At 51.1% G+C, this 15,394-nt stretch overlaps 1 protein-coding gene across 3 annotated transcripts in view; it reads right to left on the bottom strand.

Moving 5' to 3' along the window:
* Window positions 1–1,719: 1,719 nt before the first annotated feature.
* ADAMTS10 (ADAM metallopeptidase with thrombospondin type 1 motif 10) overlaps window positions 1,720–15,394 on the bottom strand; it is a 31,305-nt gene continuing 17,630 nt past the window's right edge. For all 3 annotated transcript variants that reach the window (XM_074301199.1, XM_074301189.1, XM_074301209.1), the window contains 14 exons: window positions 14,103–14,210; window positions 13,390–13,535; window positions 13,092–13,155; window positions 11,447–11,549; window positions 8,928–9,061; window positions 8,150–8,273; window positions 7,742–7,822; window positions 7,424–7,587; window positions 7,016–7,142; window positions 6,555–6,684; window positions 5,879–6,083; window positions 5,515–5,691; window positions 3,863–4,022; window positions 1,720–2,499 (listed from right to left, as the gene is read on the bottom strand). In XM_074301199.1, the coding sequence (XP_074157300.1) occupies window positions 2,390–2,499; window positions 3,863–4,022; window positions 5,515–5,691; window positions 5,879–6,083; window positions 6,555–6,684; window positions 7,016–7,142; window positions 7,424–7,587; window positions 7,742–7,822; window positions 8,150–8,273; window positions 8,928–9,061; window positions 11,447–11,549; window positions 13,092–13,155; window positions 13,390–13,535; window positions 14,103–14,210 (1,833 nt within the window). In that variant the 3' untranslated portion in view covers window positions 1,720–2,389. The remainder of the gene's footprint in view (window positions 2,500–3,862; window positions 4,023–5,514; window positions 5,692–5,878; window positions 6,084–6,554; window positions 6,685–7,015; window positions 7,143–7,423; window positions 7,588–7,741; window positions 7,823–8,149; window positions 8,274–8,927; window positions 9,062–11,446; window positions 11,550–13,091; window positions 13,156–13,389; window positions 13,536–14,102; window positions 14,211–15,394) is intronic.

Below are 15,394 nucleotides of genomic sequence, written 5' to 3'. Positions count from 1 at the left end.
GGGCCCTTAGAACCCGGGAGGTCAGGGCTGGGAGGGCCTTAGAACCCGGGAGGTCAGAGCGGGAAGGGTCCTTAGAACCCAGGAGGTCAGGGCTGGGAGGGCCCTTAGAACCCAGGAGGTCAGGGCTGGGAGGGCCCTTAGAACCCAGGAGGTCAGAGTGGGAGGGCCCTTAGAACACAGGAAGTCAGAGCTGGGAGGGCCCTTAGAACCCAGGAGGTCAGAGCCGGGAGGGCCCTTAGAACCCAGGAGGTCAGAGCTGGGAGGGCCCTTAGAACCCAGGAGGTCAGAGCGGGGAGGGCCCTTAGAACATAGCATGTCAGAGCTGGGAGGGCCCTTAGAACCCAGGAGGTCAGAGCGGGGAGGGCCCTTAGAACATAGCATGTCAGAGCTGGGAGGGCCCTTAGAACCCAGGAGGTCAGGGCTGGGAGGGCCCTTAGAACCCAGGAGGTCAGAGCTGGGAGGGCCCTTAGAACCCAGGAGGTCAGAGCGGGGAGGGCCCGTAGAACATAGCATGTCAGAGCTGGGAGGGCCCTTAGAACCCAGGAGGTCAGGGCTGGGAGGGCCCTTAGAACCCAGGAGGTCAGAGCTGGGAGGGCCCTTAGAACCCAGGAGGTCAGAGCGGGGAGGGCCCTTAGAACCCAGGAGGTCAGGGCTGGGAGGGCCCTTAGAACCCAGGAGGTCAGGGCTGGGAGGGCCCTTAGAACCCGGGATGTCAGAGCTGGGAGGGCCCTTAGAACCCGGGAGGTCAGGGCTGGGAGGGCCCAGGAGGTCAGGGCTGGGAGGGCCCTTAGAACCCGGGATGTCAGAGCTGGGAGGGCCCTTAGAACCCGGGAGGTCAGAGCTGGGAGGGCCCTTAGAACCCGGGAGGTCAGGGCTGGGAGGGCCTTAGAACCCAGGAGGTCAGAGCGGGAAGGGTCCTTAGAACCCAGGAGGTCAGGGCTGGGAGGGCCCTTAGAACCCAGGAGGTCAGGGCTGGGAGGGCCCTTAGAACCCAGGAGGTCAGGGCTGGGAGGGCCCTTAGAACCCAGGAGGTCAGAGTGGGAGGGCCCTTAGAACCCAGGAAGTCAGAGCTGGGAGGGCCCTTAGAACCCAGGAGGTCAGAGCCGGGAGGGCCCTTAGAACCCAGGAGGTCAGAGCTGGGAGGGCCCTTAGAACCCAGGAGGTCAGAGCGGGGAGGGCCCTTAGAACATAGCATGTCAGAGCTGGGAGGGCCCTTAGAACCCAGGAGGTCAGGGCTGGGAGGGCCCTTAGAACCCAGGAGGTCAGAGCTGGGAGGGCCCTTAGAACCCAGGAGGTCAGAGCTGGGAGGGCCCTTAGAACCCAGGAGGTCAGGGCTGGGAGGGCCCTTAGAACCCAGGAGGTCAGGGCTGGGAGGGCCCTTAGAAGCCAGGAGGTCAGAGCGGGGAGGGCCCTTAGAACCCAGGAGGTCAGGGCTGGGAGGGCCCTTAGAACCCAGGAGGTCAGAGCGGGGAGGGCCCTTAGAACCCAGGAGGTCAGGGCTGGGAGAGCTCTTAGAACCAAGATCCAGGACTGGTTTGGGACCCCTAAATGATCCCCGACCCTTGGCCCCAGATTGAGCTGCACCTCCATCATAAGGCTCCTTTAAAAAGATGAGTTCTTGGATGTTCTGGGATATTGCAGACTCCCAGGAGGATGCTCAGGGGCTGGTTCCCTCCCCTCCTCCCAGGAACGGCTGTTTTGAACACTCCAAGGACTACGTTTTGGGACGTAGACACAAGACAGTTTTATTGACTGGGGGGGGGGTGGGCACTCCCTGCCCACTGCCCATGTCCCATAGGGGGGCGAGGGTGGACTTATAGCACCTTGTGGGGTGGCCCTGACCCGGAAGAGAACCCTTCTTGTGCTGGGAGTATAGGAGGAGGGGGCCAAGGACTGGGGAGAGGGGCAGTCCCTCTTCCATTTTCAGCCCGATGTGTGTTCTCAGCAGGGAAGAGAGAAGGCCTTTTCAGGCGCTCAGGACTTGGTCAGAAGGGAGGACCCGGGGCACTGGCATCGAACACCCCATAGCACCAAGGGTGGCAAAGAGGGTGGGCACGGGAACTCCCCAGCCCCCTGCCCAGTTCTTCACAGTACAAATTCAGGTCAAATCTCCGTGGGGAGCCCGGGGGCAGGGCTGGGGAGGGGCAGGACCACTCCCACCCTCACCCTGTTGGGTCTCCATCCCTTCCACCAACCCCCGACAGCTGGGGACACCTAAATCAAAAAAGTCTCTGCTGGGGCTCATCCCATAGGGCACAGCGCCAGGGCCAGGGCTGCCCAATAAATAATGAATTCAGACTTCCATCCCCCCGCCCTTCCTTCTCCCCCCTTTTCCCCCCAGCTCCGGCCCCCAGCTTCACGTGTCTCCAGCGGTTGCCCCCCACCCCCCTTAGCGACCCTGGCACGTTTTACAACACATCTGGCGGAAGTAGGCACGACTGCAAAACTGGAACTTGAACACCAGGGGGCAGTAGGCGACCTTGTTCACATCCCTGCACTCTGTGGGAGGAGAGAGGAAGAGTCGGGGATCCTGCCCGCTTTCCTGGCATTTGTTCCCGTGCCCCCCCCAGCCACTCATGGATGCTCCCCTAGAGAAGAAATACAGGCAGCATCTGATGGAATCACCTCCGTCACAGCACTGACCAGTGGCCTCAACCAGGGGATGGCACCTGGGGCTTTGTCCCAGGTCACTGAAATTCAGGGGTGAGGAAAAAAATGCTTCAACTGCGCGACCCTGGGCAAGTCACTTAACCCCAATTGCCTCAAAAAAGAAAAAAAAGAAAGAAAAAATTGCCTCTTTTTAGCACTCTTACTAGTCAGTTTGGCGTCTGGTTAGCCAGAACAATGGACTAAAATTGGACGCTGATGGACAGCGCACCAGCCCCGGACCTGAGTTCGAATCTGGTCTCAGACACCAGTTATGTGACAAGTTACTTAACTCTGCCTCCAAGACTAAAACTGAAAGCCGACAGGCAAGAATGTCACTGCCGGGTCTCAAATCTGCCTGTGGTTTGCCCCACCCAGGAGAAATGCAAGAATGGAGCCAGGAGCTATTGTCTGAGCATCCCACCCCACCCAGTCCCAGCGGACCCAGAGCCGGGCTTCAGAGGCTCCAAAGCCACAACGGGAGGGAGGGGCGTCTCCCTTACCCTGCAACGGCTCCATCCAAGGGTTTGGGGGAGGGTCACCCTGGCTGCCCCCCACCTAAGCAGGGCTCCTCTCTACAAAAACGGCCTGACCAGTGGTCATCTGGCACCAGAAGGGAATTCACCCCAAGGCAGCCCATTCTCCTTTGGATTAGCTCTCATGGGTTGTTCCTACAGAGACTGAGGGAACCTCCCTGCAATTCTCCTCCTTGGGGGAAAAAACCGTCGCTCTTTCTTCTACCCTCTGGGATCAAGCAGAGCAAACCCTGATCCATCTGCCCACGGTAGTTCTTCAGAGACCAGAAGGTTGGATCTTGTCAGCCTGAGAGCTTTTCCTTCACTCTCCCTGACTTGTTTTGTAAATTTCCCATGTCATTATGCATATATAACACATATGTTCTCCATACAAACATGTATGTATTCCACACACAATTAAACATACATGTCTAAGTGTGTACACATCTCTATATAGGAACTCTATCTTAGGCCGAAGGACAAACCATCCTTCTCACTCTGGACCCAAAGCTTCCTCATTCAGACTAAGGTTTGTGTAATAAAAAAAAGGCCCTGATGGCAGCAGCCCCACATGTGGCCGGCAGGGAGGCTCACAGTGGAGTTGGCATCTGGGACCCAGCAGATGTGGGCGGCCTTGTTCCCCACCCACAATCCCTCTCCACCCTTCCCTCCCACGCTCCCTTCTGGTCCTGGGGGAGTACCTTCAGGGCTGTCCCCAGCGGGGGTGCTCTGGCATTTGCTCTCACACTGCTGCATGGTGGGAGGCTGCAGGGCCTCAGGACACTCCCAGGACGGCTGGCCTGTGTGGCTGGTGCACTGCACGGACCTCAGCTGCTGCCCGAAGCCACACTGCGCCGAGCACTGGTGACACGAGAGGGAAACTCACTGTAAATAAGGATATCTGGGGACAAGATAGCGGGATGCAGGAAGGAGCTGAGATTAAAAGCCAGAAGGGACCCTGGCGGTCACCTTGTTAGGGACAAGGCTCAGCCTGGGGGCAGGCCTTCCCCTGGGTTTTCCAGAAAAGAAAACAGAGTCTCTCAGAAAAATGACAGAACTTGCCTCAGACAAGGAGAGCCAGCATTGAAAAAAGTACTCTTTTTAGTTACTTGGTCATTCATTCATTTGTTCAAGTGGTTAGTCAGTTGGTCAGTCACTGGTCAGTCAGTCCATCAATCAGCCAATCAATTGGTCATTTACTGATTAGCCAATTAATTGGCCAGTCAATCCATTAATTGGTCAGCCTATCAATCAGTCAGTTGGTCAGCCAATTAATTGGTCAGTCAATCTATCAATTGGTCAGCCAGTTGGTCAGCTAATTAACTGGGTACTTTTTGGTCAGCCACCAATCAATCAGTTAATTGGTCAATTATCCAATCAATTGGCCAGTCAGGCAATTAGTTGACCAACTGGTCAGTGAGTCAGTTCAACAAGTATTTAAGTGTTTCTTATGTGCCAGGCGCTGTCCTAATTGCTAGGGCTACAGAGAAAAGCAAAAGACTACTGCTGGGTTCAAGACTTGGCTTTGACGCTAGTTTCTCTTTACCTCCCAGGGCCTTGGGGAAAGTGCTTTATAAACTTTTACTGTTCCATAAATGTGAGTTATTCTCCTCCCGCCCAGCTCCTCCCCTCTTGGCTCTGGAAGGTTTCCCAGGATGGCTGCTAGTCTTCACAATAGGAGACTGAGAGTGGGGAAAATCAACCAGAAGGATCTTCTTGAGAAAATTGAAATTCGTGATTTTTTCCGGCCAAAGTTCTCGTCCATCTCGAGCATAATAACAACATCTGGCTTTTCCAGACCCAAAGGTCCTTCCATATCTCATGTGATCCTCCAACAACCCGTGAGGAACGTGCTATTACCATCTCCAAATGAGTTAAGATATGCAGAAGTACCTTGTTTGTCTTACAGACACCTTAATGCTGGTTATTACTATTATAGAGTCAAGGAAATTGAGGTTAAATGACTTGCCAGGGTTACAAAGCTAATAAGCTAGCTACACCCTCTGAGGCTGGGTTTGAACTCTGGTCCAGCACCCCATCCAGCTGCCTCAACATCTCAGTTGTTGTTGACCGGTTGATGAGCCAAGGCAAGGATTGGAGAAGTGGTCCCCCAAAAGGATCCCAAGCTGAGGAGTTATTCTGCCTGTAACGGATTGCCAGAGGTGAAGGTGATTCTGCTTCCTGGCAGAATCTTGCACAGGACCAGGCACATAAGAGACTCTTGTTTGTTGAACACATGTTTTCCTGACTGTCCCACCTGGAGTCTTCCCCAATCCAGTCCTTGGGGACCCCTGCCTTAGGCCCTCCTCCATCCCAAGCCTGGAGATGATAGACTCCAAACCAGCCCCCATACCTCTCCCCACTCGCCCGTCACCCAGCGGGGTGGGGGACACCGGCGGAGGTTGCACCTCATGCTGGTGGGTGGCTTGGTAGCTGCTGGACACTGGGTGGAAGGCAGTGTGGCACTGTGGTCTCCACTCTTGCACAGGACAACTCGGTATCGGAAGCCGGGCCCACAGTTGGGGGTACACTGAGGTGCACAAAGGGTTTTGCCATTAGGGACCAGTTGTTCAGACTTTTGGGTGGATACGGGTGAAGCAAAGTGTGGGATCTGGGCCATTCTGGGGAGTAAGTGTAGGAAGCTGCAGAGGGGGGTTTGGGGCACGCTTGCCAGGGCTACCCATCTGAATGGGAGGAGCAGAGAAGGGAGGGCTCACCTCGGACCAGTCAAGAGTGACCCACTCGGGTGGGCAGGCAGGGCTATTGCAAGGCTCCAGCACGTGGGGCCGGGGCTGGGTACAGGCGCTGTCGTCGAGAGCTTTCTCTTCATCTGCAGATACCCGGCGTTGACAAACCACAGAACGGCTCCTCACCCCTGAATTACAGCTTCGGCTACAGCTTGACCAGTTCCCCACAGCCCAGCTAGGGGAATGCAGAAGGTTTATTTTGTTTTTTTAGTTTTATTTCTTCTTATTTATTTATTTTATTAACTTTTATTTATTTATTATTTATTTTTATTTGGGACAGGTGAGGAGAGAAGCTGTTATTTATGCATGCAACATTGGGGTTGCAGATCCCTACACTGGGTCCTTGGGGGACAGACACTCCAAAGAATGAAATAAGCCCTGCTCATGATGGGCTCATATCACAAGATCATAGATTTCAAGTTGGAAGGAACCCTAGAAGCCATCCAAGCCTAAATTCTAATTTTATTGAAGAGGAAACTTGAGCCCCGCAAATTTGCCCAAAGTCAAGCAAGCAAAGTCAGGATTTGAATCCAATCCCTCTGCCTTACAGACGGTGGGATGATTTGGGAAGAAAGGGCCCCGGAGGAGCCTGACCTGAGCCCCTCAGAGAGGGAGGCTTTCCCTGGTCCCTGGCCCGGGTACTCACTCTGGAGGGCAGGGTTCCGTGTTGCATGCCCGCTGGCGTTTGGGCAGTTTGCTGTGGGGGCTGCAGTGGTGAGGGGCTACAGTGGAGCTGTCCAGTTGCTTCCGACACTCTGCAGCCTGTACCTGGCTGCCTGGGGGATGGGGAGGGACCAGCTCAGCCCTCAGATCCTGCCCCACCATCCCAATCCTCACCTTTGCACCAAAGGACCCTGAGATGCTTTTTCACAAGGGCCGGAGCTATGAGCCTGGACTCCTGGGTTTCCTTTTCTAGCTTGATTTGAGAGCTACCCACCTCTGGAGGCAGGCCCTAACCCTTCCCCTCCTGGCACCTCTACCTTCCTCCCTCCTGCTTTCCTCCAATCCTCCCTGCCTCCCTCCTGGGAGGCCCCATCTGGGCTTCCACTACTTCTCCAGAATCCCCCCTTGCTTAACCTCCATGGGGGGCTCTAGTGCCTTCCTCACCACCTGCACACAGGGCAGAGCACTTGGTCCAGGGTGTATAGTGCCAGGCATACGGAGGCAGGGCTTCGTGAGAGATCGGTGCATTGAAGCGGTATCGGATTCCCTGGAGCTCAGATCGGGTCAGGACCTGGAGGGAGAGAGGTGAGGATGAGGGTGAGGGGCCCTCACGTTCTGGGCCCAGTGAGGGGGCCGGGACATCTCAAAGGAAGGAAGCCAAGAATTTCCCATCAGAACGGCTCACTGCTGCCCATGGCACAGGAAGCTCCACCAGAAGCTTGTGCTAGATCAAGTCTGGCTGGGGACTGAGCTCCCCAAGAAGAAGGCCCTCCTAGAGGTTGGCTGCCTGGCCAAATCCTTGCCTCCCATCCCTCATCCTATCCCTCCTCCCTCTCTGAGCTTCATGGTTACCATGACAATGATGGTGATGTTGGTTGGGCCCAAGGCTTCCAGAATCTGGGGTTGGTCCGGCCCGTGGTGTAGTTGGAAGATGGTCCCAGCCAGGGGCAAGCGGTGGGGCTGTGGGGTCTTGGGCAGCCCATCCAGGAGAAAGGCGTCATCCTCCCCTTTTAGGGCTAGTGCAAGGCAAGAGGGACAGTATGATGGGGGTGGGGGAGAATCAGCTCCACACACCCCCAAACCTTTGTCCCGAAGTATCTTTCCTCTAACCACTCCCACAGATCATGCCCTCAATTCCTTGAATATTCAAGGTACCCCGTTTTCTCTCACCCAGGTGGCTGAGGGATGGATTCGAATCCTGAATGGAAATGTGGACAGAGCCCTTGGGAATCCAAATGATCTCTTCATACTCTGGAAAAAAAGGCCCAGAGGTTTACTTATAAGGGGCTCCTCTCCAGAGACTCTTCTTGCCCATCCCGGTCTTTCCCCCACTAAATTAATCGATCCTTTCCCCATAATTCTCCCCTCCCCCATCTGTCCACTTCCTCTCTCCTCCCACAGCATGTCCTCCCCATTCCCTCCCTGGGATCTGAGGTACCCTCAGAGGAAGGCTAGCTCACCCCAGTCTCACCAGGACAGACTATGTTGCTGAGAATCAGAGGTCACTGGGTACTGACTCTGGGCTTGCCCCCATCCCCCACCAGGCATAGGATTGGTGCAGAACTGCCAGGCTCTTACCGCCCTTGGGAATGGCCCCAGAAAATACACCCTCGATGGTTTCACAGGAGCTGCCATCACCCCCACACACCCGACACTTATCCTCCCGAAGGTCTGAACCCAGGATTCGGTCGCAGCCTACATGCTGGAGGGGAGGGGAAACCTTCAGGGTTGGGCTAAACCCACCAGTCTTGTGCATCTCTTCCTCTATTCCCATAGCAACCATCTGTGATCCCAACCTGCACAACACTTGCCTTATAGGGCCATTATTCTTTAATTCATTCTCTATACCACTCAGTCTGGTTGCATCTCTGCCATAAAACACCAATGACTCCCTGTGGCCGACTAAATAAACTTCCTTGCCCGACATTCAAGGCCTTCCGTGACGTGGCCCATCTCGCCTCTCCAGCCATATTACTTTCTCTATGGAGTTTATGCTCTAGTCAGATTGGAAGACTGTTCCCCAACAGGTTCCTCACTTGTGCCTTTGGACAATGCTATGTCTCTAATGTCCTGCTCCCCACCATCCCGGTGACGGACTTTCTCCTCATACCTCCCAGGATACAAAGAACACAGGGTTTTGGCCCTGCTCAGTGCACTATATTGGTGTTAACTGGGCCTTAATGCCCTTAGATTGGAAGCTCCATGAGCACAGGAACCATCTCTTGTCCAAACCTGGCACTCCCCCAGCACCTAACGTATAGCTCTGTATCCAGTAAGTGACGTTCACAGTTCCCCAACACAGACTGACATCCATCCTCTCCTCCCCATCCTACCCCCTCCAATGGCCCTTCTCCACCTTGCACTCTCCATTGACACAGATGTCTATGGTGTCTAGCCGGCACGGGGTCCCGTCCACCACAGCCGCTGCCCGCTCCGTGTAGAAGTTGAAGCCTTCCGCCAAGCAGGTGAGGGAGCAGGATTTCACACCCCCTAGTGGGTAAGTAGCCGTCACTGAATCTCAGAGCTGGCAGAGCTGGTCAGTCCAACTGAAGTCTTTCCTTCCCACACCCAGCCATGTTCATTTAGCCTTTGCCTGGAGACTTCACATGAGGGCAAACACATTTTTCCTGACTGTCCCATTCAGTTTGGCTCATCTTTATCATCATTCCAGCTCTGGAATCAATGGGCTTAGGAAAACATATTCAATCCCTCTTCCAATGACGGACCTTCAGCCGCTAGAGACTCTTCTTCAGACTAAACAAGGCTAGTTTCTCCAAACAATCCCCATATCCCTTCAAATCCCAAACCCTTCACCATTCTGAGCTCTAGAGAGAAATGAGGATGTGAGAGGGGAGAGAGCGAGGAAGTAAGCAAACATTTGTTAAGCATTTATTATGTGCCAGGCACTGTACCAAGAGCTCAGAATATAAAACAAAGAAAAAAATAGTCCCTGGATTGGAGTTTATAGTCTAGTGAGGGATATTTTCCAGATTATCAGAACCTTAAACTGAGACCGGAGCATTATCCTTGGAGAAGGTAGGAGGAGGTTGCTGCCTCCCTTGTCTTAGGCTCCTAAAGTTTCCCTTCTGATTATAGATTGAGCTGATAATTATTGCCAGTCCTGTGCCCAGCCTGCCTTCTCACTGAGTAGAGAGTGCAGGTGGTAGAGAGAAATTTTTAACCACAACCTATTGGATGCAATTTAGCCTGCCAGGACCTTGGAGCAATGTGGGCTAGGATTCTAGGGAAAGACTAAGAAGGGGGCAGGGTACCTTCTTCAGGGTTCATCCCCAAACAGAGGATTTGCAAAATGATGTAAGAGTGGACACCAAAGTTCTGTGAGAGGTAGTGTGGTGGAGTGGAGAGACTCACAGAGCTAGAAAGGAACCTTGGAAAGTCATTTGGACTATTCCAGTTCCCTTCATTCCCTACAGGGCCCTAGATAGAGCAATGTGGTTGGAAACTACATTCAGTATGGAAGATGAAGGAAATGGGTGATTCCCTCTCATGATCTGATCCTTAAAAGAAACAGGAGTTGGGAATTTGTTGAAATTAAAAAAAAAAGTCTTGGAGCAAATGCTCTTAATTTTTTTTCAAGTTGTGGATCCCTTTAGCAGACTGTTAAAGCCTATGCACCCCGTCCCATAAGATATTCATATTTAAAGGAAATGCTAAATTTTAGTTAGAAGTTGTTGAAAATAAAAATACATTTTCCTTCATCCTGATAGATGCACTTCTCTACAATGTCTCTGGAGGCTCCTGGTTAAAAACTGGTTTGGAGGAAGAAGACAGTACTGGGACACAAGTGGTGATTAGTTGACAATACCCACTCTTCTCCCCAATTCCTTTATTTTTTAATATTTGTATTTTTTAAATTTTAAAACACATTGTTTTATGAATCATATTGGGAGAGAAAAATCAGAACAAAAGGGAAAAATTATGGGTCTTCTCCCTCAGTTCCTTCCTTCCTTCCTTCCTTCCTTCCTTCCTTCCTTCCTTCCTTCCTTCCTTCCTTCCTTCCTTCCTTCCTTCCTTCCTTCCTTCCTTCCTTCCTTCCTTCCTTTCTGGCAATTGAGGGTCACACAGCTAGGAAGTGTTAAATGTCTCAGACCAGACTTGAACTCAGGCCCTCCTGATATCAAGGCTGGTGCTCTATCCACTGCAGCACCTAGCTGCCTTCTCCCCCAATTCTTAATTTCATTTTTCCCTGTCCTTAAATTCTAGCTTAATTTCCCAGTTTTTTTTTTCTGGGAGCTGAGTCAATGTCAAATCCTCTGAGCTTCCAGAGCACATCGATCCCTAGAAATGGACAGCTTCTTCTTCCTCATAGTGTAGCTGATAAGCTGGTGAATGTCCCAGAGATATATCCCAGAGGTCACTGCCAATCCTATTCCATCTCAAGTTTTTCCCCAGGAAAATGTAATACTCTTGAGGACAGGGACCGTTTTCAATTTTGTTACTGAATCTTTAGCACCTTGCTTAATGTCTGGCACATAGCAGGTGCTTAATAAATGCTTGTGACCCTGAACAACTGGGAACCCAAAGAGCAGCAAACTTAGAGCTGGGATACCTGTCTTCAAATACCAAATGCTACTTTAAAGCTGTGTGATCTTGGGCAAGTCACTTAATTCATCTAGAACACAGGTTCTCGACTGTAGACTCAATGGTTAGACTAGCTGTTCCCTTCCAGCTCTCTACCTTTGATCTGATACCACCATGGCAGGGACTAAGGTCACTCCTCCTTGTTCCTGTAGTAGCTCCCCACTGACTTGCATGCAGATTATTGTCTTTCTCTTTTCCCTTATATTTCCTTTTTCTCCCATATCTTAGGCTGGTTCCTACCTCCTTCTATGCTCTCTCAGGAGGGCCACTTACCTCCCCGGTATGTCTTCCATGTATAATATTTCCCCCGGAAAGGGACACTGTCGAATTCTGAGCATTGCACCTCCCTGAAGTCCTGAGAGCCTGGGGGGCAGTCCTGGTGGGATAGCAAAGCACCACTGAGTAGAAGGGATCCCGAAGATGCTGAGTCTATCTCCCACCCGAACAAGGATCCCCCTACATGATCCCTGGCCAATGCTCTGCTTGAAGACTTCTGAAAATAAGAAACTCATCTCTTTTCCAAGGTGTCCTATTCTACTGTATTTCTACTGCCATTCTATCTGTAATTGGCAGGAAGACTTTATATCAATTCTATCTGCAATTTCTCCCCATTTCCCCTATTTTTCCCTCTTTGAGGCCCAATAGAATCCATCTAGGCATTTGTTGTAACAGTCATTTAAATACTGGAACTCTGCTATCACATCCCCTGAGCTTTCCCTGATGATGACGGCAGCCCCAATGAATAACATAGGTGGTGGTGCACCGAGAAAGTGCTACATGGCTAAACATTCTGACCGTGATCTTTCCCATCGCTGATCACCCTTCTCTGCACTCTCCAGCCAATCAATATCATTCCCAAACTGAGCACAGTATTCCAACTGTGGTTGTGACTACATCAAGTACAATCACCAAGCTGATTAGTCAACTCTCAAGTATTTAATAGGCTCCTACTGTATGCCGGGATCATGGTAGGCAATGGGGCTACACATTCAAAAGCAAGACAAAAGCAAAGTCTACAAAAAGCCTACATTCTACTGAGAGAATCAACATGGCCACATGTAAGTGCTGAACATCATGTGTTTGCACTATTGGATTGCCATCACCACATTATTTGCTCCATCTTGAACATTCAAGTCATCAAATCCTCCAGATATTTTCCAAACTATCCTCTAACCAGACCCCTCTTACTTTGTACTTGGGAAATGATTTTTTAGACCCACCATTGGAACTTTATATTTGTCTTTAATGGAATTAATTTTTTTTCCTAGAATCTGCTTGTGCTTTGGAGGAGTTTGAATGTGTTATTCAGCATGTTAACTGTCCCTTTTGTATCCTCTTCAAACAATCTGACAGACATGCAGAAGGGGCATCTCGGTACAAGGAAAAGAGGAGGGCTCCACAGTCAAAGCCTTGCATTCAAATCTCATTTCTGCTGCTTTCTATCTTTATGTCCTTGGTCACTTCCCTTTCCTGTCTGATTTCGTCATCTGTAGAAAGAGCTTTTGAGTTTCCTTTCAGCTTCAGATCTACGATCCTACCCTTCATCTAAGTCAACAACAGTGTCCAAGCACACAGGTTATTTTCTTTCAAGAAATTTTCTTTCCTTAGTGGCTGGCTGAGAACCATTAGTGTGTACACTATGAATCCTCCTAGCTTCCTTATTTATGCTACTAGTATCACCATCCCTCAAGTCACTCAAGCTTAAAGTCTTGTTATCTGGCTTGTATCTCTTCCTCCCTTCTCTCATCTCCTTTTGATTTTTCATCCATAACCTTTCTTCTATTTGGGTCCCTTCTCTTCTCATGTGACCACTCTCATGGTTGCAGAAGAGTGACATCATCAGGACCATTATTTGCCTATTTGAGTTTCTGAGGACTGAGGAAAGGGGTTTGAGGACTGGAACAAGGGTATCACTTACATCCGTGTTGCAGGACCGATAGCGACGCCGCTCTCCTAAGCAATATTTGCCTCCAATTGTTGGTCTTGGGGAGAAGACACAGAAGAAGTTAGAGGAGGGTTGTTGGGGGAGAGGAGGGAGTGTGGATTCAAACCTCTAAGCTTTGGCTTGGGAAGGAAGCGTGGCCTGAATACGTGGTACCTATCATGGTTACGTGTCTCCCCATCCCTCAGCAGCCTTCCTCCCACCCCTGGGGGAATCTGAGCTGAAGGGATGCAGAAAGGATGAGTGAATCAGGGATGGTGTGTTTGGGACTGACCTGGGGCTGTCACACTGCCGGCTGGAAGAGGAGACGCCACCTCCGCAGGTGCGGCTGCATTCACCCCAAGAGGTCCAGGGGCCCCAGGCCCCATCCACGCCCTCTGGCCGTGACCCAAAGGGGACACACACCCGCTTGTAGCACCACTGTAGGGATACCATCCTGATGGTTACAGATCCCACCAGCACTGAAGCCCCAGCTTCCCAATTTCTGTTTATTTAGGTGCTCTTCACACGACTACTATGATGATAAATCTGACATTTTTATGTCAATTTAAAGATTAGCAAATAGGGACAGCTAAGTGGCTCAGTAGATAGAATACCAGCCCTGAAGTCAGAAGGACTCAAGTTCAAATCTTCCCTCAGACACAACACTTCCTGGCTGTGTGACCCTGGGCAAATCACTTAAGCCCATTTGCCTCAGCAAAATAAATAAATAAGAATAAAAACTTAGCAAATGTTCTAAGCATTTTCTTTTATTTGACCCTTACCACAGTCCTCTGAGGCAGCCCTGATGGTTATGCTTCGCCCCATTTTATAGGTGAGGAAACTGAGGCTGTAAGGTTGAATAACTTGTCTGTGGTCATACAAGTGTCACAGAGGGAATTTGAACCCAGATCTCTAGGTCTGGCACTCTACCTGCTGTACTGTGAAAAAGCAGAGGCTAAAGCTACTGCTCAGGCCGCGTGGGAGAAAGGGCATTGAAATACTCACCCCCTTGTCAATGGTGCTACTCTGGCACAGCGTGCCCTCAGCAGCTGGGATGCTGTTGGTGATGCACCGGTTACTTTTGCTCAGACACCAGAGTTCACTACAGACCTCCTGGGGGAGCAGAGAGGTCCAGGTGAATCCCTGTAGCATGCAGGGTATGGGCCATCTAGTTCTGGAGCACTGGGAAAACTCCCTAAATTAGCTCTTGGGGTCCAACTTTGGGGAAAGGAAAGAAGAGATGGGAGGGAACACAGACCTCCTCCAAAGCCATTGACTGTAGTCTCCCCTCCCTCCCTCCCATCCTTCAAGGCCAGCTCAGGTGTCATTTCCTCCAGGAAGCCTCCCCTGAACCATCCTGCTAAGTATGACTTCTGCCCTTCCCTTGAATCCCCAATCCTTCATTTGCTCACAACTCTTCCCTCAGCTCATTCTGCACTAAACATCAGAGTTGGAAGGAACACTTAGAGATCCTAGTCCAGTCTCTTCATGTTATAAATAAGGAAACTGAGGCACAGGGAAATGAAATGATTTGTTCCATGATCCACAGCTGAGAAGTGGAAAAGCTAGGATTCGAACTCAAACCCAGAGTTCTTCCTCCATGAGGAACCTCCCCACATGCAGTCCATGGCCGCCTCATCTTTGTATTTCTATATTCCTTCCCTCACATTGGACTCAAAGCTATTATACTCCTCCCTTTACTCTCACCCACCCATTCCCCATGGAATTGTCTCTGTGTATGTGTGTGGGGGTGTCCTTTTGCTCCTACCTATTCTCCTCCATCATTCCCTTCCTTAAAATACATTAGTTTACTCTACTCTAAATGAATGACCATCATAGACAATGTCCCCATCAGATCCTGGATTTGACATTCTGCCTCCTCCCTTCCCATCTTCTTCATCATCCTTCCCCACTTCCCACCCTCACCTAGCATCCTTTCCAAGACCCCATCACTATCATGGACAGGGTGTACCTTATGAAGTTCCCTTAGTTTTTCTGAAAGGGAGGGGAGAGACAGAGACGCACATGGAGATGGATAGACAGACAATGAGGGTCAAGGGCTCTAGGAAGGACTTCAAGGAACCAGGATTGGCCAGACCCACAATCAGAAAATCCCAGAGGCAGAAGCAGCTGCAGAAGGCATCTAGTTCAACCTGCTCCTAAACTCAGAATCCCACCTACCACCATCTCAACAAAAAGCCTCTGCTTGAGGATGAATGAAGGGGAACCCAACACCTCCCAAGCCAGCCCATCCTACTTTGAGATGGATTCTAATTATCTGAAAGTCTTTGCTGAGA

This window comes from Sminthopsis crassicaudata, chromosome 1 (genome assembly GCF_048593235.1).
Source record: "Sminthopsis crassicaudata isolate SCR6 chromosome 1, ASM4859323v1, whole genome shotgun sequence".
Taxonomy (NCBI): Eukaryota; Metazoa; Chordata; class Mammalia; order Dasyuromorphia; family Dasyuridae; genus Sminthopsis; species Sminthopsis crassicaudata.
Note: the sequence above shows the minus strand (reverse complement) of the source record. Positions and strands in the feature narration are given on the sequence as shown.